A 26,069-nucleotide genomic window follows, 5' to 3' on the forward strand; every position below is an offset into this window, starting at 1 on the left:
AGAGCTGCTAAACGCAGGAGGAGACGCAATGTGAAACCAACTCACACTAGAAATGATCCGTCCACCTCTAACCCCTTTGAGGTCCTTCAGCATCTGTCTGAGGATACGGGCCGTGGTCCCGATCCCCCTCTCGTGCCTTTGCACCCTTCTCCTGCTATCCCATTCATTCCTCCTAGTGAGTCTGCCCTTCCAAGTCCGTCGCAGGCATCCCTCTCGATCAAATGTGCCCCTCTAGCTCGTACCTGGGCCAAGGAGGTGGAGGAGGAGGATGCCGCTCAGTTTCTTGACTGCGCGGAGGACCTTGGATCCCCGCACCCTCTCATTATTGACCCCGTGACTGACCCCGTACTTGACACTTCTCTCTGTGTGGTTAACCACAGTAGCCACTCGATCCCGACTGTCTCTCTCCCGTCATCTCGAGCTCTCTTTAATCCTAATTCTCCGCCTGAAATCTCCTACTACTCTCTCGAGGAGATCGTCCATCATCAAGGTCCCCCACACTCTGATTTCACTCTTGTTTCCACCTCCATTGCTGGGGATGACCCTGACCTCCACGGGCGTCGTGCCGAGTCCTGTGATGGACGAGATTTTGATAAGGACATCCATGACACTGATATGTCCAACCAAGTCAATAAACGCCTAACTGAATCGGGAGACTTTCAACCGAAGAAGAATAGGCGTAGAGCTAGGTCCCCTCGACACAGATCGAGATCCCCTACTGCTCGTTCCTCATGAACTGCCTCCTATGGAATATCAGGGGACTAGGTAACACTAAGTCCCGCCAGAGGCTCCGCACCTTAGTGGATCGCCACCGTGTCAACATTCTGGCCATCTTCGAACCCATGACTGTCTTGGATCATCGTTTCATGACCTCGCAGTTAGGGTTCCACCACGTCATTTCCAACTCCAATGATAAGATCTGGGTCTTCTCGTCGGAGGACGTCAAGGTCGAGCGCCTGCTTGATCACGACCAGTTACTCCACCTCCGCGTCTCCGCTGCCTTTCTCCCGGCTGACGTCTTCTACTCCTTTGTCTATGCCAAGTGCGACCACATTGAGCGCCGTCACCTTTGGGATTCACTCATACAGGCTAAGCCAGCCAGTGGCCCCTGGCTTGTGGGTGGCGATTTCAATGTCGTGAGGGATGCTTCCGAGTGCCTTGGCACCTCTGGAGGCCGATCCCTCCCTATGGAGGAATTCAACGACTTCATCCTCCAGTCAGGATTAGTCGATGTCGGGTTTGAAGGGTCCTCGTTCACTTGGACCAATAAAACCATTTGGAAAAGACTCGACAGAGTCTTCGTATCAGTAGACTGGGGAGATCACTTCAATTCCATCCGTATCCAACACCTCCCTCGCACAGTCTCTGATCACTGCCCCCTCCTGGCCTCTGCTCCGATTTTCGCTCGTGGACCTAGCTCTTTTAGGTTCCAAAGCATGTGGATTCGCCATCATGGCTTTCTCCAAACCGTCAGGCTTAATTGGCACTTGCCGTGCCACCTGACTGGTATGCCCCGCCTCTTTGCCAAGCTGAAAAGACTTAAGAACCACCTGAAATGGTGGAATCGAGATGTTTTTGGCAACATCTTTGACAAAATCAATGAGGCGGAGAAGTTGGTGCGACTCGCAGAGGTGGCCTGCGAGAATGACCCCAGCGATCTCTCCTGGCAAAGCCTATCCAAGTGTAACGCGGATTTGGCTAATGTCACGGCCATGGAGGCCGATTTTTGGAAGCAAAAAGCCGCGTTTAATTGGCTGGAAGATGGGGAGAAGAACACTAAGCTCTTCCACAATATGGTTAAGAAAAAGCACGTGGCCAACAAAATCTTCAGGATCTGGGACAATGGGACTTGTCTCACGTCTCCAGAGCTTATCCGGCAATCTGGGGCTGCTTTCTTTGAAAATCTCCTCACAGGGGACCCCTTTGTGCTTGACCGCCCAGACTTCTCTAACTTCCCGTCACTCGTCTCGCAGTCTGAGAACCACAGTCTGGTTGCCACCCCCACCTTGGAGGAGGTGCGCGCTATGGTTTTCTCCATCTCTCGGGACAGTGTGGCTGGCCCCGACGGGTACTCCTCGCTCTTCTATCAGCACTGTTGGGATATTGTCCATCAGGACGTATTTGATGCAGTCCTTGATTTTTTTCATGGCTCCCCGATCCCCCAGAGTTTCACCGCCACCACGATCACCTTGATTCCCAAAGTGGCGGGAGCACACGCGTGGACGGATTTCCGCCCCATTAGCTTGTGCAATGTCTCGAACAAAATCATCTCTAAGCTCTTGTATTCGAGGTTGAAGACCGTTGTCGGAGACCTTATCTCTCAGAATCAGAGTGGTTTTGTTCCGGGTAGACTGATCTCGGATAACATTCTCCTGGCCCAGTAGCTTACTCATAGTCTGAACCTCCCCACCCGGGGAGGTAATGTTATCCTGAAACTGGACATGGCCAAGGCCTACGATAGGGTCCAGTGGCCGTTCCTCCTGGATGTTCTCCGGAAGTTCGGTTTCTCTTAGCAGGTGGTGTCGATGGTGTCGGCTTGCATATCCCTCTGCAAGTTCTCCGTCAACATCAATGGGACCCCTGCTGGCTTCTTTAGCTCGACCAGGGGGCTTCGCCAGGGCGACCCCCTGTCCCCTCTCCTCTTTGTTCTTGGGGCCGAATATCTCTCGCGGGGTCTGAACCGCCTGTTTTCTAAGCACCCCGAGCTCCGCTTCCGTTCGGGATGTGACCTCTTGATCTCCCACCTTGCATATGCTGACGATGTCATCATTTTCGCAAATGGTGGCACCGGCGGGATGAAGCGCATCAAAGATTTATTGTGGCACTTCGAGAACTGCTCTTGCCAGCTGGTCAATGTGGTTAAGTGTGGCGTCATTCTGCCCCCGAGATGCACGGAGCGTTTCCGCTCCCGCATCCTGCGCATCACCGGGTTTGCTGAGGGGCACCTCCCTATGAAGTACCTGGGCGCACCGTTATTCCGGGGCACAGAAAATGCGTGCTATTCGAGCCCCTCCTGCTTCAGATCAGGAAAAAACTCGAGGGATGGGAGACTCGTACTCTTTCGCCAGGGAGTCGCATGACTCTTCTCAGAAGCGTCCTCCTCTCGATCCCGATTTATCTGTTTCAGGTGGTCCAACCACCTCTGGCTATCATGGAGAGGATTGAGCTGATCTTCAATGGCTTCCTGTGGGGCTCTCGCCCGCAGAAGAAGAAATGGCATTGGGCCCGGTGGTCCCGTGCGTGCCTCCCGCCCTTAGAGGGAGGTCTGGGTTTCCGCAGGTTGAAAGACCTTGTGGACAGTTTCTCCATTAAGTTGTGGTACAGATTCAGACAGGGATCTTCCCTCTGGGCGAAGTTCCTGCTGCAGAAGTACTGCAAGACCCTGCACCCAGCTCGTGTCCCAGGTCGTGGGATCATCTCCCCTTCTTGGCGGCGCCTCTTACAGATTCGGCCCCGCGCTGAGCCTGACATTCGCTGGAGAATTGGTCACGGAGACATCTCTTTCTGGGATGACATCTGGACTGGTGATACCCCTCTGTCTGATCAGAGGGAGGTTAGAGGGAACCGTGAGGCCCGCGTCTCTAGTTTCTTCGTTGAGGGGGCATGGGAATTCGATCGTCTTTGCTCTGTTGTTGCCCCCTCTGTTGCGGAGGCCATCACTTTGGCCGCCATTCTTGTGGGTGAGCCTGATTTTGCCTGTTGGATTCACAGCTCGGACGGGGTTTTCTCGACGAAATCAGCCTGGGAGCTGGTTCGTCATCGTGGCCCTCCGTCTGATATTTTTATTCCCTGCTGGGGTCGGTGGATGAGACCCACCATGTCCTTCTTCTTCTGGAGACTCTGGCATCGGTGGCTGCCGATCGATGAGATCCTCCAGCGGCGCGGTGTGGCTCTTGCTTCCAAGTGTCAGTGTTGTGGTTTGTCGGAGACATTCGCGCACATCTTCCTTGACAGCCCCGTTGCACGTCATGTTTGGCATTTCTTCGGTGTCGTTTTTCGCTTTCAAATCCCCTCGACTGGGGATCTCAATCTGTTCCTCTGCTCTTGGAAGAGGAATCTCGACTGGACTCCGGGGGGACACGTGAAGGAATTCTTGCCCTTCATCGTCATTTGGTTCCTCTGGACCGCTCGTAACGATGCGAAGCACCGTCACTTACCCATCTCCGGGGAGACGGTCAAGCATCAGGTTTTATCCTACCTTCGTCTTGCCCACTCGGCCTCCATTTTTAAGCCCAAGCACTGGCTGGGCTCACTTCAGGTGGCGAGACAGATAGGTATCTCGGTCAGTCTCCGGCGCATGCTGAAGATGACCATTGTTAGGTGGCTCAGACCTCCTCCTGGGGTCTTCAAGCTCAACATTGACGGCAGTTCGAGAGGTAACCCCGGGGAGTCTACTGTTGGAGGGGTTGCTCGTGATGCTTCTGGCCAGGTTCTTTTTTCGTTCAGCGAGTTCATCGGAGTCGGGACCAACATCAGGGCGGAGCTGTGGGCTGTTTGGAGAGGACTACTTCTTTGTTCTGACCTTAGCCTTTTTCCCCTTTGGATTGAGACCGATTCCCAGATTTCCATCCAGATCCTCCATTCTCGTAGATGTCAGTGGGCTCTTGACTTTATTGTCTCTAGGATTTGCTGTCTTATGCAGGGGCGTGCTGTTCATATTTCTCATGTTTACCGGGAGGGTAACTCAGTGGCGGATGCTCTAGCGACCGAGGCCCATTCTTCTCGGCATTACACTTTCATGCCAGGGCCGGTTCTCCCCAGACATATCTCGATTCTTGCTCGCTCAGATCATTCTGGACTGCCGTACCTGCGCTCCAGGCGTTCAAAATAAAAAAAAATAATAATAAAATAAAAAAAATAAAACGGCCAAAAAAAAAAAAAAATCGGCCAAAAAAAAAATTGCTCTTTTTTTCATTCGCCTTTTAGTTTCCTTTGTTTTTCGTCTGTGGGTGCGTGCGTAGCTTCTTTCGCGTGCGTGCGTCTGTGTGTGTGCGCTCATTTGGGTATGAGCGCGTGCGTCTGTGTGCGTGCGTGGTTTGGTGTTCGTGTGTGTGCTTCCGTGTGTGTGTGCGCCCGCGTGTGCGTGCCTCCGTGTGTGCGTGCGTCTGCGTGTGCGTGAGTGCGTGAGTTAGCCCTTGGGTGCGTATGTGCCCGTGTCTGTGCTTTAGTGTGTGTGCGTGCGTGCGTGCGTGAGTGTTGTGTGTGTTTGTCGCTTAGTTTTTACTTGCCATTTAGTCTTTGGGCGGGTCAGCCGTATCAGGCTTTTTATTGCTGCTTGCTATTGTACGTCTCCTCTTGGCGGAGCCCAGACGCCGACGCACTCGTTGAGGAGGCCAGCTTTGACTCCAGGGCGGGACCAGACGCCCATTGTCTCTCGGTTTATATTTGCCCAGTAGTCTTTGGGCAGGTCAGCCGCCGCAGGCCTTTTTTATTGCTCGGGTGGGACCAGACGCCCACTGCCACCTTTTCAGAGTTTAGTCGAGATTTGGATGCTTGCTTTCAGCGCATTGATTCGCCACAGTAGCTTTCTACTTACCAGGGAGTTCTGGCGGGATCACACGCCTCCCTTGTGTCTCCATAGCCTATGGCTACTCTGCTCTCAGTGGATTAACTCTTATACTTTCTGTTCTGTTTTTTATTCTCGTTTTATTGTTTACTTATGCTTTTAGCCTTATGAGAAGGTCTTGGTCTAGTCCCCCTTCTCACCTAGGTTTTCTTTTCTCTGTACGGACAACATTTCTTTGTTTCAGTTATTTACAGATAGGGGTCTGCCAAACCCCCCGCCACTCCGGCGGCGTTTTTAAAAAAAAAAACCCTAAAACCCTAAAAAACCCTAAAACCCTAAACCCTAAGCATTCTCTATTTTGGGGTCTTCAAGCTCAACATAGACGGTAGTTCGAGAGGTAACCCCGGGGAGTCTACTGTTGGAGGGGTTGCTCGTGATGCGTCAAGGCATGTTCTTTTCTCGTTCAGCGAGTTCATCGGAGTTGGTACCAACATCAGGGCGGAGCTGTGGGCTGTTTGGAGAGGACTCCTTCATTGTTCTGACCTTAGCCTTTTTCCCCTTTGGATTGAGACCGATTCTCAGATTTCCATCCAGATCCTCCGTTCTCGTAGATGTCAGTGGGCTCTTGACATTATTGTCTCTAGGATTCGCTGTCTTATGCGGGGGCATGCTGTTCATATTTCCCATATTTACCGGGAGGGTAACTCAGTGGCGGATGCTTTAGCGACCGAGGCCCATACTTCTCGGCGTTACACTTTCACGACAGGGCCGGCTCTCCCCAGACATATCTCGATTCTCGTTCGCTCAGACCACTCTGGGCTGCCGTACCTGCGTTCCAGGCTATCTTTAAAAAAAAAAGAAAAAAAAAATCCTGGCTCTCTTATTTTTTGGTGTTATTTTTCTTTACTCCCTAGTTACCTCTGTTTTCGTCCGGGGGTGCGTGTGTGGTCACTTTTGCGTGCGTGCGTCAGCGTGTGTGCGTTAGTTTGGGTTTGTGCGCGCGCCTGTGTGTGTGCGAGCCGTCGCTTGTGTGCGTGCGTTTGGATGTGTGTTTGGTCTCTGAGCGTGCGTGTGTGAGCCTTGTTTGCGTAGGTGTTCGTGTGAGTGTATCCATGCGTGCGTGAGTGAGCCCTTCTGTGCGTAGGTGCTCGTGTGCGTGCGTCAGTGTGTGTGCGTGCGTGTGTTCGTGAGTTTGTGTGTGTGTGTGTTTGTCTCTAGGTTTCTATTTGCTCCTTAGTCTTTTGGGCGGATCAGCTGTCTCAGACCTGCTCTTGCTGATTGATTTTGTGCGTCTACCTCTGGCGGGTCTCAGACGCCTGACGCACTCGGTGAGGTTAGCTTTGCATCCAGGGTGGGCCCAGACGCCCTTTGCCATCACTACGGGGTTTAGGTGGGTCATTCTTTTGGACCCATGGATGCTGGAGATCTAGATGCTTGCTTGCAACGCATTGGTTTGCTACGGTAGCTTTCCATTTGCCCGGAAGGTCTGGCGGGACCATACGTCTGCCTTGCGTCATTTAGGATATTTTTCATTACGGATTAAGGCGGTCATACTACTGTCACTGGAGTGACCCTTACTTTATCTGTTTTTTTACTTGCGTATTATTGTTTACTTATGCGCTTAGCTTTTTGAGGAGGTCTTGGTCTAGTCCCCCTTCTCACTTAGGTGTTATTTTCTTTGTACGGATGACAACCTTTTGTTTCAGTTATTTACAGGTAGGGGTCTGCCAAACCCCCCGCCAATCAGGCGGTGTTTAAAAAAAAAACCCTAAACCCTAAACCCGATTGCCCCTCCAATTTCTCGACTGAAATCTCGGCTGTTTCTTCACCTTCTTCGCCGCCGGTCTCCTTCGGTCCTCTTGGTGCCGACGACCACCCATTAGACTCGCCTCAACCTCCTCGTCATTTCCCCACACCTACGCGACCGGATAACCCCGCCGTTCCGTCGCATTTTCCGATTAAAGCCTCGGCAGTACTGTTCACTGCGCAAGCGACTGATTATTCACCGATTCCGGCTGATTCCGACCACCTTTGTTAAAAAGGGCTCCCGATCTTGAATGCCCACTCTGAGACGAAGCTATTGACACCGGAATCGGGCCCAATGGTGTTCTCCTCCGGCGGCAATTTCAGATCTACACCTGCTGGTTCTGTCGCGCCTTTCACGTCACCTTCTCCGTCAAATTCCAGCGCCGTCACGGCGAGTTTGTTCAATTCCTCTTCACAACTTGATCGTCCACTCATGGGTAGGATTTTGCCTCATTCAATTTCTGGTTTCCGGCCACCGGTCGGAAACCCCCAATTTCTAGGGCAAAATCGACATTCTTCACATTTTTTGATGCAATCGGCCTCCCATATGCCCGGTTCTAGTGGATTGAAGACCGGTTCTGTGTTCTCCTCGCCGTCGCCGATCTTGGGTACATCTCCGGTGGTCAACTCGGTGGTCAACTCGGCCGGGTCAACTCAGCGAGTTGACCGAGCTCACTCAACAGTCAACAACTCGGGTATGGCTTCTAAATCTGATTCTCGTGCGACAAAGAAGTTTCCGGTGTCTTTAGGAATGCTCTGGCTCCTACTTCCCCTCGCTCGGGGAAGAATGGCTTTGGAGATGTCGTGAATGCAATGGAAGAAATGCCCCCACCGACTCTTAAGGATGGGAAACCGGGTATTCATTTCCCGGATGAGGTAATGTCTTCCCTGACCGAGCCTTTTAAGTTTTCCTTAGTTGGGAAGATTTCTGGTGATAGATCCTTAGTCCCAAACTCGGGAATTTCTGCGGCTTTTTCTCGTTTGGGATTGAAGCGATCTTTTGATTTGAGGTTCTTGCCTCGGGGTTTTCTGCTCCTTTTACTTCATTGTGAAGAGGATTATGCGTTCTTTTGGACGCGTGGGCAGATGATGGTGGGTCCTCTTGGGATCCGTTTCTCCAAATGGACCCCGGAATTCAATCTTCAGGAAGAATCTCCCATCGCCCCGGTTTGGGTGCGTCTCCCGGGTTTGCCCATTCACTTATTTAACAAGAAAAGTCTTTTTGCCCTCGCCAAGATTTTGGGCAACCCGGTGAAAATGGATGACTTTACTGCTGACTCCTCTCGGAGTGCTTTTGCTCGAGTCTGTGTGGAGCTGAATGTGTTGGAACCACCCGTTAAGCAAATTTGGGTGGGCTGGGGTGATCATACTCAGGAGATTGATGTTGTTTATGAAAAAATTCCTGGGTATTGCTTGGATTGCAAAATGTTGGGTCATTCGACAGACGTTTGCTATTCACATGGGAAAAATCCAAAACCTGCTCGATCCAAGCCTGTTGATCGAGACCTTCCTCAGCCAGAGGCCCCTCATGCTCCGGCACCTCCTCAGGGTGCTGTTCCTGTCATTGTCCCGGGACCACAGCCCCTGCTTCATGTCAATGGCCATGGTCCCCGACGTAGACAGAGGCGGAGGCCTGTTCGTCAGGCTCTCCCGAGGGATGATCCTCTTGCTTCGAACTCTTTTGGAGTTCTTTCCCATTTGCAAGAGACAGAGGTAGGCTCTGCGGAGCTTGGATTAGGTGTTCCTGATCCCTCTGTCGGTTTGAGTTCTCATCAGGAGGCCCCTATTTCTGACCGCCCTGAGGTCACGGTGGCTGAGGACGATGAGAGTGTTCCTTTTGTGGACTGCGTGGATGACCTTGGATCTCCACGCCCGGATGTGGTGACTGTGTTTGTCCCCCCGGAGGTTTGTATTGAAAATCATAGCAGCCACTCGGTCCCATCTTTTCCTGCATCCCCTGCTGATGCCACTTCTATGCTGGACGAGTTGATCGCTCGACAGGGACCCCCTATTCTTGAGATTATTCCCAGTCACATGTCGGCTGATTATCCTGATCAGGATTTTGATCGACATTCTGTGTCTGGAGTTAGCTGTGGGTCTGATTGTAGTATTCTGGACACTGACATGTCCAATCCCAGAAAAAGACCTCAGGCAGATGGGCGGCGATCGCGTAAAAAGCGATCAGATCCTTCTTCCACCTGTTCCCCATGAATTGCTTAATCTGTAATATCCGGGGACTTCGAGGTTCGGAGTCTCAGCAGAGGCTTCATGCCTTTGTGAAGGAGAAACAGATTAAGGTTTTGGCTGTTTTGGAGCCCATGATTGATCTGGATCCGAGATTCATGACTCGCCGTTTGGGGTTTTCTGGAGTCATCTCTAATCTCTCCGATCATATCTGGGTATTTTTTGCTGCTGATGTGAGGGCGAAGTGTGTTTTTGATCATGCTCAGTTCCTTCACATCAGAGTTTTTGCCTCTTTCTTGCCGACAGAGATATTTTGTTCTTTTGTCTATGCTAGATGTTATTATGTTCAGCGTAGGGATCTTTGGGCTTCTTTGCTTTTGGTTAAGCCTGTTTTGGGTCCCTGGCTGGTTGGGGGCGACTTTAATGTCGTCAGGGATGCGTCTGAGTGCTTGGGCTCCCGTGGTGGTAGGTTGCTACCCATGGAGGAGTTCAACACTTTTATTCTTGATTCTGGCCTTATCGATGCTGGTTTTGAGGGGTCTTCATTCACTTGGACGAATAAGACCGTTTGGAAGCGGTTGGACAGGGTCTTGGTTTCTGTTGATTGGGGAGATCATTTCAGCTCGATTCGAACATCTCGCTCGTACTGTTTCGAATCACTGTCCGCTTTTGGTTACCGCTCCTGTTTTTGCCTGTGGGCCGAGCTCGTTTCGCTTCCAGCGTATGTGGGTTAGGCACCATGGTTATTTGCAGACTGTGAGGCTTAATTGGAATCTGCCTTGCAGTCTGAGCGGCATGCCTCGGCTTTTTGCCAAGATGAAGCGTCTCAAGCATCACCTCTGGTGGTGGAATCGGGATGTTTTTGGTAACATCTTTGATAGACTCACTGAGGCTGAGAGGGCTGTTCGTTCAGCTGAGGATGTCTGTGAGGTCGACCCTTCTGATGCGAATTGGACTTCTCTGTCCGATCGCAATGAGGATCTGGCCCGTATCACCGCCATGGAGGCGGATTTTTGGAAACAGAAAGCGGCTTGCCATTGTCTTGAGAATGGTGAGCGGAACACCAGACTCTTCCATAATATGGTGAGGAAAAAGCGTGTGACAAACAAAATTTTCAGCATATGGGAGAATGGGGTCTGCCTGACGTCTCAGGATTTGATTCAGCAGTCGGGAGCCTTTGTTTTTCCAGGATCTTTTTACCGGGGAGCCCTCTGCACTCGATTGCCCTGATTTTTCGGGTTTTCCCTCGGTTATCTCTGTCATGGAGAATGACGGTATTGCTGCGATTCCCTCTTTGGAGGTGGTCCGCGCGACCGTCTTCTCCATTCACCCTGATAGCGTTGCTGGCCCTGATGGATTTTCTTCGGCGTTCTTCCAGCATTGCTGGGAGATTGTCCATCAGGATGTTTTTGGTCCTGTTCTTGATTTTTTTCGTGGTTCTCCTATGCCTCGGGGCTTTACCGCCACCACGATCACTCTGATTCCCAAAGTCGAGGATGCACGTGCTTGGTCGGACTTCCGTCCGATCAGTCTGTGCAATGTCACGAACAAAATCATCTCGAAGCTGTAGTACTCTCGTTTGAGGGATGTGGTGGAGAGACTTGTTTCCCCGAATCAGAGTGGTTTCGTTCCGGGTCGGATGATCTCTGATAATATTCTCCTTGCCCAGGAGCTCACTCACAGCATTACTCTCCCCACTCGTGGTGGCAATGTCATCTTGAAGTTGGATATGGTCAAGGCCTATGATAGGGTCCAGTGGCGTTTCCTCTTTGATGTTTTGAGACATTTTGGTTTTTCTGAGCGTGTTGTGGCTTTGGTCTCGGCCTGCATTTCCCATTTTCATTTCTCTGTGAACATCAATGGCTCCCTATCGGGGTTTTTTGGTTCCACCAGAGGCCTCCGACAGGGCGATCCATTGTCTCCCCTTCTCTTCATTTTGGGGGCGGAGTATCTTTCTCGCGGCCTTGACCGACTCTTCCCTTTTTGAGCCCCTCCTACAATCTGTTCGTAGGAAGTTAGAGGGTTGGGAGATTCGGACCCTCTCCCCGGGTAGCCGCATGACCCTGATACGTAGCGTGCTCCTCTCCATGTCGATTTATCTGTGTCAGGTGGTTCAGCCACGTCTGGCTGTCATGGAGAAGCTTGAGCGGGCCTTCAATGCCTTCCTCTGGGGGTCGAGGCCCTTGGAAAGGAAGTGGCACTGGGCCCGGTGGTCCCGGGCTTTCCTCCCCGTGCTTGATGGGGGCCTTGGATTCCGCAGATTGAAAGATCTCGTGGAATGTTTCTCTATAAAATTATGGTTTAGATTCCGGCAGGGCTCCTCTCTATGGGCGAGATTCCTTTTCCGGAAGTATTGCCGGCTGGATGCTCCTGCCTGTGTCCCCGCCCGTGCTTCTATTTCCCCCATTTGGTGTCGTCTCCTCAGGATCTGCCCTCGCGCGGAACCTGGCATTCGTTGGCGTGTTGGTCTCGGAGATGTTTCCTTTTGGAATGACACTTGGTTTGGGGACGTTCCTTTGTCCTCCCGGTGTGTGGTCCGCGGGGGCCGTGATGTTCGGGTCTCTCATTTTCTGACTGAGTGGTCATGGGATTTTGATCGTCTTTGTGCGGTTGTTGCTCCTTCGGTTGCCGAGGAGATTGTTTTGATTCCTGTTCTTTCGGGAGACCCTGATCTGGCACGATGGATCCATAGCTCCGATGGTGCTTTCTCTGTGAGATCTGCTTGGGAGCTGATCCGTCAGCGTGCTCCATCTTCAGATATTTTCCGCCCGTGTTGGGGGAGTTGGTTGAGGCCTACCATGTCGTTCTTCCTTTGGAGATTCTGGCATCAGTGGCTCCCAGTTGATGAGGTGCTCCAGCGCCGGGGTTTTGCGTTAGCCTCGAGATGTCAGTGTTGTGATATGGCTAAGACATTCACACACATATATTTATTCACAGCCCGGTTGATCGGTCTGTCTGGCACTTCTTTGGCGCCGTGTTTCGGGTTCGTATTCCCGACACTGAGGATTTCAGTTTGTTCCTCAGTGCGTGGAAGAGAGATTTGGTCTGGTCCCGGGGGGGTCATGTGCGGGAGTTTCTCCCCTGCATCGTCCTGTGGTTCCTCTGGACTGCGCGGAAGGATGCTAAGCACCGTCATCTCCCTGTTTCTGGGGAGACGGTGAAGTTCCAGATTTTGTCTTACGTTCGTCTCGCCCACTCTGCGCGTACTGTCAAGCCCAGACATTGGCTGGGTGTGTTTCATGTGGCGAGATTGCTGGGTATTTCGGTTGCTCTCCGCAGATTCCATAGGACGGCGATTGTTCGCTGGCTGCGACTGCCGTCCGGGTGTTTCAAGCTTAATGTGGATGGGAGCTCGCGTGGTACATCTGGGGACTCCTCTGCTGGTGGCGTTGTTCGGGATGATTCCGGGAGGGTTGTGCTCTCATTCAGCGAGTTCATCGGAGCTGGGTCTTCTCTCCGGGCTGAGCTTTGGGCGGTTTGGAGGGGTCTTCTCCTTTGTTCTGATCATTCTTTTTTCTCTCTTTGGATCGAGCTTGATTCTCTGACTTCTATTCAGCTCATTCGTTCCCGTCGATGTTGCTGGGGTCTTGATCACTTTGTATCCAGGATTCTGGTCCTTTTGAGGGGGCGGTCTGTTCATATTTCGCATATATTCCGGGAGGGTAATTCGGTGGCGGATGCATTGGCGGCGAGGGCCCATACCCTTAGGCACTTTACCTTAGAGTTAGGTCCTTCCCTCCCTAGGCACATTTCCATACTTGCACGTTCGGATACCTCCGGACTCCCCTACCTGAGATATAGATGTTCTTAACTGTTTGCAGCCCATTCTTTCACTTGGATCCATTTCTTCGGTATATCTATATGTATATGTATATTTTTTCTTTGCAGGTACTGTTCTGTTGGGGGTTTCTCTTTTTTTCCTCGTTTTGCCAGTCTGGTGTGAGTGGGCACAGACACTCGCACACTACATGTTTGGTCTCCTCGGGATTGGGTGGGCTCTTGCAATATCCCTATTGGTGCTTCACTTTGGCCCTCTCATATTCATTGGAGCGCTATCTCTGTTTGTGCCTCTCTTTGGTCTATTTCTGGTCCCTGGCGGGCATTTACTGCAGGCTCTCCTTGCCCGCCGTATCAGTTCTTTTATAGCAGTTTACTGGATGTCGTGGTGGTTCCAGGGATTATTTCCGGACGATCCTCTTCATTGTTATGATACCTTCGTCAGATTTACACTTCAGATGCTGGATCTTTTTTTGTTCTGGCTGGATTGCGATCTTCATTTTGGCTTTTTATCGTCATTGTATAGTGATTTCTTGGCCAGATCTTATTTTGACTGCTGGGATTCATACAGTTAGCCGGTCTCAGATTAGAGTCGTTTTGACAGATTGGATTCTTCAGGGTGATGGCTCAGAGATGAGATTTTCTTCATGGAATCCTCACTCATCTCCCAGTTATCATTTGGTCTTCTTCGGCGTGTTGACTCTTAGCACTGCTCGTATTTGATTATTTTCTGGCACACTTTTTGCCGTAGTCTAGGGTTATTTTTGCTCATGTATTTATGTCCCTAGACTACTTTGTTTTTATGTTTCTACTACTTTAGCCTTTTTGAGGAGGTCTTGGTATAGTCCCCCTCCTCTATTAGGTTTTCTTTCTGCTGTTACTTTTTATTTTGTGGATATATACAGGTAGGGGTCTGCCTAACCCCCCCGCATCCGGCGGTGTTTTCCGGAAAAAAAAACCCTAAACCCTAAACCCGAACCCCGAAACCCCAAACCCCAAACCCTAAACCGAAAAACCATTTTGCCCCCAAAAAATTTTCTCTGAAAAAACACACACTAAAAGGTGCGAAAAAACACACTACCTTGTCACTATTCACCACCAACTCCCGCCATGTCATCGCCGTCGGATACTGACCGGCGAAGCATACCACCGGAACCACCTCCTCACGGCGACCAACATACTCAAAAATCAGTTGAATCGGAGTCCGGCAACCCTTCTTATTTCCCGATTGAAAACGCCCCTTTCCGTTCAAATCTTCGCCAGCGCCGTACACTGGTCCAACCGGCGCCGACCACCCACCATTCGACTCGCCTCGGCCAGACAGTTCGTTTGGTACCAGCCTCACCTTCAACAACCCCGTGTATCCACCGCAATCTCCGTTCAAAGTCCCGCATTCACTGTTCACGAGCTCGCCGGAGTTATTTCCTTCGATTTCGGCCGATTCTTGCATCCTCAGTTCAATCAAAGCCCCGATATGTGATACCCATGAACAGACGATTCCGATTGTACAAGTCTCAGCCCCAACGCCGTTCACCGTCGACGGCAATTTCAGATCTACCATTTCAGGGCCAGGCGCAATTTCGCCGTCACTTTCTTCATCGATTTTCGGTGCCGATACGGCGTATTTCTTCAATTCCTCTGGCCCAGCTCTTCGTCCAAGCATGGGTAGGATATTACCAGGTTCAATTTCTGGTTTCCGACCACCGGTCGGAAACCCCCAATTTTCAATGCAAAATTGAATTTCTCCCGTTTCTTTGGTTAAATCGGACCCTCCATTGCCCGAGTCTGCTGGAATTGGCCTCGGTTCTGGACTCTCCTCACCGTCCCCGTCCCACGGTGGTACTCCGGCAGGTGACTCACGAGTCAAATCGGTCGAGTCAAACAGCCGAGTTGTACGAGTTGACTCGGCAGTCAACCCCAGTGCTGAAACGGTCAAACCAGGTACGCGTGTTCCAATTCTGCTTACTGTGTCATTTCGTGATATTCTGTCTCCACCGTCCCCTCGAACGACCAAAAAAAGCTTTGATGAGTTGCACAATTCAATGTATGACATGCCTGTGCCGACTCTTCGGAATGGCAAACCGGGTATTCTCTTCCCGGATGAGGTAATTTCTTCCCTGGCAGAACCTTTCAAATTTGCTTTGGTTGGTAAAATTTCAGGGAATCGATCTCCAAATTCTGGTATTTCTGCGGCTTTTGCTAAATTGGGACTAGTTAGATATTTTGATTTAAAGTTCATGCCTTGGGGTTTTCTTGTTCTCACACTTGCTTTTGAAGAAGACTATGCGTTTTTTTGGACCAAGGGGGTTATGCAGGTGGGTCCTCTGTCCGTTCGCTTCTCTAAGTGGACGCCAGAGTTTAATCTTCAAGAGGAGTCACCCATTGCACCTGTTTGGATCCGTTTCCCGGGTCTTCCCCTTCATTTGTTTTCTAAGCAAAGTCTCTTTGCTTTGGCTAAAATTGTGGGGAAACCGGTGAAAATGGATGATCATACTGCAGATTCTACTCGGGGTGCATTTGCTCGAGTCTGTGTTGAAATTAATGTGCTGGAACCGCTAGTCAAAGAAGTTTGGGTGGGTTGGGGCGATCATGCTCAAGAAATTGAAGTCATTTATGAGCGCATCCCCGGGTACTGCACGGATTGAAAAATGCTGGGTCATTCGACCAGTGTTTGTTATTCCCATGGCAAAAACCCAAAACTCGTCCGTCCTAAGCCTGCTGAACGTGCTCTTGGTAAGTCTCCCACTTCTACAGAGCCTGCCCCACCAGGGGGTGTTGCTCCTGGTTTTAATTTGGGGACCCAGCCTCAGCTTTAGAAAATTGGCACGGGTCCCGGACGTAGAGGGAGAAAGAGGCCAGTTCGGCAGGTTCTTCTCAGGAAGAATCCTCTTGAGTTGAATCCTTTTGAGGTGCTCTCGCATGGGCAGGATGCGGAGCCTGATCCTGTTGGATTATATTGTGTTGATACGGATCCTCCATGTGGTAATCTAGAGGATGCCGGTGTTGGGACTTCTGGCAAGGATCAATTGGAGTCTGTTCTTGTTGAGGGTGTGATCCTCAGTGATGAGGTTATTGATGGAGGGTTACAGTTGGATGATTGTGTGGATGGTACTGGGGTACCGTCTACTTCTGAGTTGCCTGTGTTTGGTTCTCTGGGGCCTTGCACTTTGAATCACAGTAGTCATTCCATCCCCTATGTTCCTTTGTCTCCTGATGATGCTTCCTCTGCGGTTGAGGAATTGGTTGCTAGGCAGGTTCCTTCTGTCAGTGAGTTGGTCTTTCGGCTGGAATCTGCTGGAGATACTGATCAGGAATTTGATCGGTATTCTGAGTCGGGTGATGGTTGTAGGTCTGAAAGTCGTATTCTGGATGCTGATATGGGGGATATTAAGAAAAGGAAGGAGAATGCTTTTCATAGGTCGCTTAAAAAGCGAGAGGGCGGTTCTGGTGCCCATTCTCCATGAATTTTCTCATATGGAATGTCAGGGGGCTCCGGAGCTCGGAGTCTCAACAGAGGCTACGTGCCCATGTTAAAGAAAAGAGAGTCAAGATCTTGGCTATTTTGGAACCCATGATTGATCTAGATGTTCGTTTTATGACTCGTCGTTTTGGTTTTTCTCGAGTTATATCGAACTCCTCGGGTCATATCTAGGTTTTCTTTGCTGAGGATGTGATGGTTGAGTGTCTCTTTGATCACACTCAATTCCTTCACTTCAGGGTTTCTGCTAGTTTTTTGCCGACCACTGTGTTTTGTTCCTTTGTTTATGCTAAGTGTGACTACATTGAGCGCAGACAGCTTTGGACTTCTTTGCTTCAGGTTAAGCCTGATCAGGGTCCTTGGCTTGTTGGTGGCGACTTTAATGTAGTTAGGAATTCGTCAGAGTGTTTGGGTTCTTCTGGTGGGCGGTTACTTCCCATGGAAGAATTTAATCATTTTATTTTGGATTCTGGGTTAGTGGATGCTAGTTTTGAGGGTTCTTCGTTCACGTGGACGAACAAGACCATTTGGAAGCGTCTTGATCGGGTTTTTGTGTCTGTTGATTGGGGTGACCATTTTCATTCTATTCGTGTGGAGCACCTCATTCGTACAGTCTCTGATCATTGTCCTCTTTTTGTGTCAGTCCCGGTATTTGCTAGTGGGCCGAGTTCTTTTCGCTTTCAGAGCATGTGACTCAGGCACCACGGTTTTTTGCAGACGGTGAGGCTTAATTGGAATTTGCCGTGTCAATTGAATGGCATGCATCAGTCTTTTTGTGAAATTGAAGTGCCTCAAGAGCCACCTGAAGTGGTGGAATAAGAGTGTTTTTGGTGATCTTTTGCCAAACTTGCTGAGGCGGAGCAGGCTGTCCGGGTGGCTGAGGCAGTTTGCGAGGCTGACCCTTCGGATTTGCATTGGACTAGTTTGTCCAATTGCAATGAAGATCTTGCTCGGGTTACCGCCATGGAGGCGGATTTTTGGCGGCAAAAAGCCGCTTGTATGTGGTTAGAGGATAGTGAGAGAAACACCAAACTCTTCCACAATATGGTCAAGAAAAAACGGGTGGCTAACAAAATTTTCCGTATTTGGGATAATGGCTCTTGCCTTACTTCCCTTGATCTTATTCAGCAGTCTGGGGCCGCTTTTTTTCAAAACCTGCTTACTGGGGATCCTTTTGTGCTTTCTTGCCCAGATTTTTCTGATTTCCCCTTGGTGATCTCGGATTTGGAGAACGCCAATATTGCTGCCCCCCTTCTTTGGAGGAGGTGCGGGTGACTGTTTTCTCCATACATCGTGATAGTGTGGCGGGGCCTGATGGTTTCTCTTCGGCCTTCTTTCAGCATTGCTGGGAGATTGTCCATCAGGATATTTTGGATGCGGTTCTTGATTTCTTTCGGGGTAGTCCCATGCCACAGGGGTTTACTGCCACCACGATCACATTGATTCCCAAAGTCATGGGTGCTCAGGCTTGGTCGGACTTTCGTCCTATCAGCTTGTGTAATGTGACCAATAAGATAATTTCCAAACTTTTATATTCTCGATTGAAGGTGGTGGCGGAGAGGCTTGTTTCGTGGAATCAGAGTGGCTTTGTTCCAGGGCGGGTGATTTCGGATATTATCCTCCTTGCTCAAGAGCTTACTCACAGTCTTTCTCTCCCCACCCGTGGTGGCAATGTTATTTTGAAATTGGATATGGCCAAAGCCTATGATAGGTCCAATGGTCTTTTCTGTTGGATGTTTTGAGGCATTATGGCTTTTCAGAGCAGGTTGTGTCGCTGATATCTGCCTGCATTTCTCATTGCCAATTTTCAGTTAATATCAATGGTTCCCTCACCGGGTTCTTTGGATCCACTAGGGGTCTCCGGCAGGGGGACCCTTTGTCCCCTCTTCTTTTCATTCTGGGGGCTGAGTACCTTTCGCGCGGGCTTGATCGTCTTTATCATCAGTATCCTGCGATTAGGTACCGATCTGGTTGTGATCTCCCTCTTTCCCACCTGTCTTATGTTGATGATATCATTATTTTTGCCAATGGTGGGACTCGTGAGATGAACAGTCTCATGGATTCTTTTCATCACTATGAAAACTGCTTGGGGCAGTTGGTGAATGCATTTAAGAGCGTCATTATTTTGCCTCCGAGGTGTTCTGGTCGTACTTGTGCCCGTCTCTTTCGTATCACTGGGTTTGGGGAGGGTTATTTTCCTATCAAATACCTCGGAGTTCCTTTGTTTCGTGGGAATAGAGTTTGCTCTCTTTTTGATCCTCTTGTGCAGATGGTGAGTAAGAAGTTGGAGGGTTCGGAGCTTAAAACTCTTTCCCCGGGTAGTCCAGCCACCTCTGGCAGTTATGGAGAGGCTTGAGAATGTTTTCAATGGTTTCCTGTGGGGATCCAGACCCTTGGATAAGAAATGGCATTGGGCGAGGTGGTCTCGTGCGTGTCTTCCTGTCTCTGAAGTGGGTCTTGGATTTTGCAGGCTCAAAGATATTGTGGAAAGCTTCTCCATTAAATTATGGTTTTGTTTTCGTCAAGGTTCCTCACTATGGGCCAAATTCATGATGAGGAAATACTGCCAGTTGGTGCATCCAGCTTTTGTTTCATCTGCTGGGCTCATTTCTCCCACTTGGCGTCGTTTGCTTAAGATTAGGGCTCGTGCTGAATTTGGCATTCGATGGAGAATTGGGATGGGAGATGTTAATTTTTGGGATGACATCTGGTGTGGGGATGTTCCCTTGTCTAGTCAGGTGCTGGTTAGGGGGTCTCGGGGTGTCCTTGTCTCTCACTTTCTTTCAGATGGGGTTTGGGATTTTGACCTCCTCTGTTCAGTTGTCCCATCCTCTGTTGCTGAGACTATTACTCTGATCCCTATTGTATCGGGGGAGCATGATTTGGCTGTTTGGGTGCATAGTTCTGACGGTGTTTTTTCGCTGAAACCCGCATGGGAGCTTGTCCGCTTGAGAGACCAAGTTTCTGATATCTGGGGCAGTTGGCTGAGGCCTACTATGTCTTTCTTCCTCCAGAGGCTTTGGCATCAATGGCTTCCAGTTGACGATGTGCTTCAGCGTCGTGGTTTCGAGCTGGCGTCTAAATGTCAGTGCTGTGAGATGCCTGAGACATTCACGCACATTTTCATTGATAGCCCTCTTGCCAGGTCTGTATGGCATTACTTTGGGGCTGTTTTTCATGTCCGTATTCCCCTTACCACTGATTTCAAACTCTTCCTCAGTGCTTGGAAGAGGCATCCGGGGTGGACTCCTAGGGGCCACGTGAAGGAGTTTTTGCCTTTCATTGTTTTATGGTTTCTCTGGACGGCTCGTAACGATGCAAAACACCGTCATTTGCAAATTTCTGCTGAGACTGTTGAGTCTCAGATTTTGTCTTATTTGCGCCTCGCTCACGCTGTGTCTACTGTTAAGCCCATGCACTGGCGGGGTGTTTTGCAGGCTGCGAGGGCTATGGGGATTTTTGTTCAGTTGTTTAGGGTTCGTAACTGACAATTGTTCGTTGGTTGCGTCCTCCGTTCGGGTGTTTTAAATTGAATGTTGATGGGAGTTCGAGAGGTAGTCCTGGGGCCTCTACTGTTGGTGGTGTTGTTCGTGACTCCTCTGGGCATGTGATGGTTTCTTTCAGCGAGTTCATTGGAGTTGGGACCAATGTCCGGGCAGAATTATGGGCTATTTGGAGGGGTTCTCTCATTTCTTCCGATCTTCATCTCTTCCCTCTTTGGATTGAGACTGACTCTTGGATTTCCATTCTTTTACTTCGTTCTCGTCGGTGCTGCTGGGACCTTGAACATTTTGTTACACGGATTCTTTTGCTGATGAGGGGGCGATCTGTTCATTTATCGCATATTTACAGGGAAGGTAATTTAGTGGCTGATGCCTTGGCGGCGAGGGCCCATACCTTTAGGCAGTATACCTTAGATTTAGGTCCTTCCCTTCCTCCAAACATCTCCATCCTTGCTAGATCTGATCGTTCTGGGCTTCCATACCTCAGAAACAGATCCTCTTAGCCATTTGCAGCCCTTTCTTTTTTTTTTTTGGATCTCGTTCTTCATGATCTCTGGTTCTATATCTATTTATATATATATATATATATATATATATATATATATATATATATATATATATATATTTATTGCAGGTTAATGTTCTTGGAGGTTGTTTTTCACTTCCATGTAGTCTGTGCAAGTGGGTCCAGACACTTGCACATGATGTGTTTATACGTGTTTGTTCCGAGTGGGTTTCTGATCTATTTCTGTTGGTGCTTTCCTTTGGCACATTCATGATCCCTGGCGGGCGTATTCTGCTGGTTTTCTTTCGCCGCCGTCTTAGTTTTTGTAGAGGTGTTTGCTGGATGTCATGGTGGATTCATGGGGTGCATGTTACAGGATTATCTGCTTTTTATGCCATGTTCGTCAGACTCCTACTTCATGGGATCGAGCTCTCTGCTCTTTTGATTCAGATGTTGGATATTTTTTGTCCTGGCGGGATTGCGATCTATATTTTGCTATGTGATCGCCATTGTATAGTGACTTCCTGGCCAGACTTTCTTTTGACTAGTGGGTGTGGTACAGTTGTTAGCTACCAGATGATATTTATATTGCCAGATTGGACTCTTCAGGATGATAGTTTCGGGATGAGAGCTTTCGCATGGACTCTGCGATCATCTTGTCGTTATCATTTTGATTTCCTCAGCTGGTTGTTCATAGCGCTCCTCGTATTTGATTAGCAGTTGTCACATATTTGATAGCCTCCTAGGGTCGTTTTGCTTTTGTATTTCCTTCTCTAGTTTGCTTTGTATTTATGTTTCTACTGATTTAGCCTTTTTGGGGAGGTTTGGTATTTTCCACCTCTTCTTTTAGGTTTTCTTTATTCTGTATTTGTTACTGTTTATTTTATGGATATATACAGGTAGGGGTCTGCCTAACCCCCCCGCATCCGGCGGTGTTTTCTGGAAAAAAAAAACCCTAAACCCGAAACCCGAAACGAACTTGAAAAAATTCTCTCATTTTCAAAAAACCCCAATTTTCCCTAAAAAATCGCCTCAACCTTGCTGTCCTCACCGCCATGCCGCCGCCGTCGGTTCCCGGCCGGTTCACCACTCCACCAGACTTGTCGTCCCTTGAAGACCATCATATCCAAAAATCAGCTCTATCCGACGTCGATTGCCTGTCGAAATCATCATCTGAAATCCCGCATTTTTCGGCAACTTTCGTGTCGCCGGTCTCCACCGGTCCGATTGCCGCCGATCATACTTCATTAGAAGCACCTCGTCACGTCGATTCATGTGTCCAAAAATCAGAAAGATCCATGTCCATTTGCACCGCCGATTTCACAGTCAAAGTTGCACCGGTACTGTTCACCGCTCCTGAATCTACGTTTTTGTATACTCCGGCCTACTCCGGTCACCTCTGTTCAGAGACCCCGATCTGGAATCCCCTCTCTGAGACGAAGCCAATGGCACCAGAATCAGCCCCAACGGTGTTTTCCGCCGGCAGCAATTTCAGATCTAAGAATGCTGTGTCAGACGACTTGTTCACGTTTTCTTCTAGTTCGATTTCCGGCGCCGTTCTGGCGAATATTTTCAGTCAAACTTGCCGTGTACTTCGTCCAGACATGGGTAAGAGCCCTGTCACTTCAATTTCTGAAAAATCTATCGGTGCCGGAAACGCCCAAATTTCCATTTCGCCTCAATTTCCGGCTACTGTTCCCTCTGATTTGGCCCCTCTGTCGTCCGGTTCTGCTCCGGCTAGTACCGGTTCTGTGTTCATCATGCCGGCGCCTTTCAATGGTGGTACTTCGGTCGGAAAGTCAACTGGAAAGTCAACGGTCAACGTTCCAAAGTCAACCCCGCAAGCTCGGCCAGTCAGATCTGCTTTTCCAGGTAATTCTTCGGCTTTTTCCGGCCCTACTGCTACTGTTTCACCACTACTGTCATTTCGAGATGTTTTGTCCCCGTCGTCCGAGAACAGTTTCGAGGATGTTCTTGGGTCGATGGATGAGATGCCTGCGCCGTCCTTTAAGGACGGTAAGCCGGGCATTCATTTCTCGGATGAGACAATTTCATCTTTATCTGCTCCGTTCAAATTTGCTTTGGTCGGTAAGATTTCTGGCAACCGATCGATTGTGCCCAATCATGCTATTTCTGCGGCTTTTGCCAATTTCAGTTTTGGGCGACCGTATAATTTGAAATTCCTGCCAAGGGGTTTTCTTGTGATTGTCCTCTCCTGTGAGGAGGATTATGCACGTCTTTGGAACAGGGGCAGTTTTCTTATCGGTCCACTTGGTATATGGCTTTCCAAGTGGACCCCGGAGTTCAATTTCCAGGCGGAGTCTCCTCTTGCCCCGGTTTGGGTCCGACTTCCGGAGTTACCACTCCATCTTTATGACAAGAAAAGCCTTTGTGCTCTTGCGAAGCTTTTGGGCACTCCTATTAAGATTGATGATCACACAGCAGATGGTACTCGGGGGGCCTTTGCTCGCATTTGTGTTGAGGTCAATGTCTTGGAGCCCCCTGTTCAGTCCATCTGGGTGTCCTGGGGCGATCACTTTCAGGAGATAGCAGTTGTCTATGAGAAGATCCCAGCTTATTGCACTGATTGCAAGATGTTGGGGCATGCGACCGCTGTTTGTTATTCGCATGGGAGGAATCCCCGTCCAGTGCGGACCAGGCCTGCTGGTCCTGTTCCCACGAATCAGGATGAGAATGTGGGCAAGACACACCAGGAGGGTGTGGCCCGTGATGTTGTTCAGGGTACTCAGGATCTGAATCCTGAGGCGTTTGTTGGCCCTAAGCGTCGGAGGAGGAGGCGGGCTGTTCCTCGTGTTCCTACTGTGAGATCTCCTCCTGCTGGGCATATTGTCCAGGCGGGCACCTCGAATTCTTTTGATGTCTTGTCACATTGGCAGGCGGAGGCGGAGCGAGGTAGCGATTCCATGGTTGTTGGCGACATCACTGATGCTGTTTCTCCTTTGGGGGATGTGAGAGATGGTTTATCTGGTGATGCTCCCTTGGAGCAAACTTTGATTTCTCATCAGGAGGCCCCTATTTCTGACCGCCCTGAGCTCACGGTGGCTGTGGACGATGAGAGTGGTCATTATGTGGATTGTGTTGATGATCTTGGATCTCCACGCCCGGATGTGGTGACTGTGTTTGCCACCCCGGAGGTTTGTATTGAAAATCATAGCAGTCACTCGGTCCCATCCTTCCCTGCATCCCTTGCTGATGCCACCTCTTTGCTAGACGAGTTGATTGCTCGACAGGGATCCCCCATTCTTGAGTTGATTCCCAGTCACATGTCAGCTGATGATCCTGATCAGGATTTTGATCGACATTCTGTGTCTGGCGTTAGTTGTGGATCTGAGTGTAGTATCGTGGACACTGACATGTCCAATCCCAGGAAAAGAACTCAGGATTATGGTCGGCGATCGCGTAAAAAGCGATCAGATCCTTCTTCCACCAGTTCCCCATGAATTGTTTAATCTGGAATATCCGAGGACTTCGGGGTTCGGAGTCCCAGCAGAGGCTTCATGCTTTTGTGAAGGAGAAACAGATTAAGGTTTTGGCTGTTTTGGAACCCATGATTGATCTGGATCAGAGATTCATGACTCGCCGTTTGGGGTTTTCTGGAGTCATCTCTAATCTCTCCGGTCATATCTGGGTATTTTTTGCTACTGATGTGAGGGCGGAGTGTGTTTTTGATCATGCTCAGTTCCTCCACATCAGAGTCTCTGCCTCTTTCTTGCCGACAGAGCTATTTTGTTCTTTTGTCTATGCTAGATATGATTATGTTCAGCGTAGGGATCTTTGGGCTTCTTTGCTTTTGGTTAAGCCTGTTTTGGGTCCTTGGCTGGTTGGGGGCGACTTTAATGTCGTCAGGGATGCGTCTGAGTGCTTGTGCTCCCGTGGTGGTAGGTTGCTACCCATGGAGGAATTCAACACTTTCATTCTGGATTCTGGTTTGATTAATGCTGGTTTTGAGGGGTCTTCGTTCACTTGGACGAATAAGACCATTTGGAAGCGGTTGGACAGGGTTTTGGTTTCTGTTGATTGGGGTGATCATTTCAGCTCCATTCGAGTTGAACATCTTCCCCGTACTGTTTCTGACCACTGTCCGCTTTTGGTTACCGCTCCGGTTTTTGCCTGTGGGCCGAGCTCGTTTCGCTTCCAGCGTATGTGGCTTCGGCATCATGGTTTTTTGCAGACTGTTAGGCTCAATTGGAATTTGCCTTGCCCTCTGGTTGGTATATCGCGTCTTTTTGCCAAGTTGAAGCGTCTTAAGAATCACCTCAAGTGGTGGAATCGGGATGTTTTTGGTAACATCTTTGATAACCGAGGCTGAGAGTGCAGTTCGTTCTATTGAGCTTGCCTGTGAGGCCGATCCTTCTGATTCAAACTGGACTGCCCTGTCTGATCGTAATGAGGATCTGGCCCGTGTCACCGCCATGGAGGCGGACTTTTGGAAACAAAAGGCTGCATGCAACTGGCTAGAGGATGGTGAGCGGAACACCAAACTCTTTCATAACATGGTTAAGAAGAAGCGTGTGGCGAATAAGATATTCCGCATATGGGATGATGGGGTTTGCCTGACGTCTCCTGAGTTGATTCAGCAGTCAGGGGCCTCGTTTTTTCAGCACTTACTCACTGGGGATCCCTTTGTGCTTGATTGTCCTGATTTTTCGGGGTTTCCTTCGGTGATTTCTGATGAGGAGAATTATGGGATTACTGTTACCCCCTCCTTAGAGGAGGTGCGTGCGATTGTTTTCTCCATTTCTCCTGATAGTGTGGCAGGCCCTGATAGCTTCTCTTTGGCGTTTTTCCAGCATTGCTGGGAGATAGTTCATCAGGATGTGTTGGATGCGGTTTTGGATGTTTTCCGAGGCTCTCCCCTGCCTCAGAGCTTTACGGCCACCACGATTACTTTGATCCCAAAAGTCGAGGGTGCTCGGGCTTGGTCGGACTTCCGTCCGATCAGCCTTTGTAATGTCACGAACAAAATCATTTCTAAGCTGTTGTACTCTCGGTTGCGGGATGTGGCGGAGAGACTAATTTCTTTGAATTAGAGTGGTTTTGTTCCGGGTCGAATGATTTCTGATAACATCCTCCTTGCCCAGGAGCTCACTCATAGTCTCACTCTTCCCACTCGTGGTGGTAATGTTATTTTGAAGTTGGATATGGCTAAGGCCTATGATCGGGTCCAATGGCCTTTTCTTTTTGATGTTTTGCGCCATTTTGGTTTCTCTGAGCAGGTTGTGGCGTTGGTCTCGGCCTGTATTTCTCATTGTCATTTCTCCGTTAATATCAATGGCTCTCTTTCGGGGT

At 49.7% G+C, this 26,069-nt stretch overlaps 2 protein-coding genes across 2 annotated transcripts; both read left to right on the top strand.

The window, feature by feature from the left end:
• Nucleotides 1-9,519: 9,519 nt before the first annotated feature.
• LOC140812322 (uncharacterized) lies at nucleotides 9,520-11,483 on the top strand. Its single transcript, XM_073170563.1, has 4 exons — nucleotides 9,520-10,217; nucleotides 10,282-10,630; nucleotides 10,686-10,985; nucleotides 11,067-11,483. Exons 1-4 carry the CDS (start codon nucleotides 9,520-9,522, stop codon nucleotides 11,481-11,483), a joined length of 1,764 nt encoding a protein of 587 aa, XP_073026664.1.
• A 3,841-nt stretch (nucleotides 11,484-15,324) lies between these two features.
• On the top strand, nucleotides 15,325-19,027 carry LOC140812325 (uncharacterized). Its single transcript, XM_073170566.1, has 8 exons — nucleotides 15,325-15,846; nucleotides 16,201-16,691; nucleotides 16,760-16,859; nucleotides 16,926-17,399; nucleotides 17,616-17,963; nucleotides 18,092-18,470; nucleotides 18,512-18,929; nucleotides 19,021-19,027. The coding sequence occupies exons 1-8, from the start codon at nucleotides 15,325-15,327 to the stop codon at nucleotides 19,025-19,027; spliced, it is 2,739 nt and encodes a 912-aa protein (XP_073026667.1).
• Nucleotides 19,028-26,069: the final 7,042 nt, after the last annotated feature.

The sequence above is a fragment of the Primulina eburnea genome, chromosome 14 (assembly GCF_022965805.1).
Source record: "Primulina eburnea isolate SZY01 chromosome 14, ASM2296580v1, whole genome shotgun sequence".
NCBI classification, from domain to species: domain Eukaryota; kingdom Viridiplantae; phylum Streptophyta; class Magnoliopsida; order Lamiales; family Gesneriaceae; genus Primulina; species Primulina eburnea.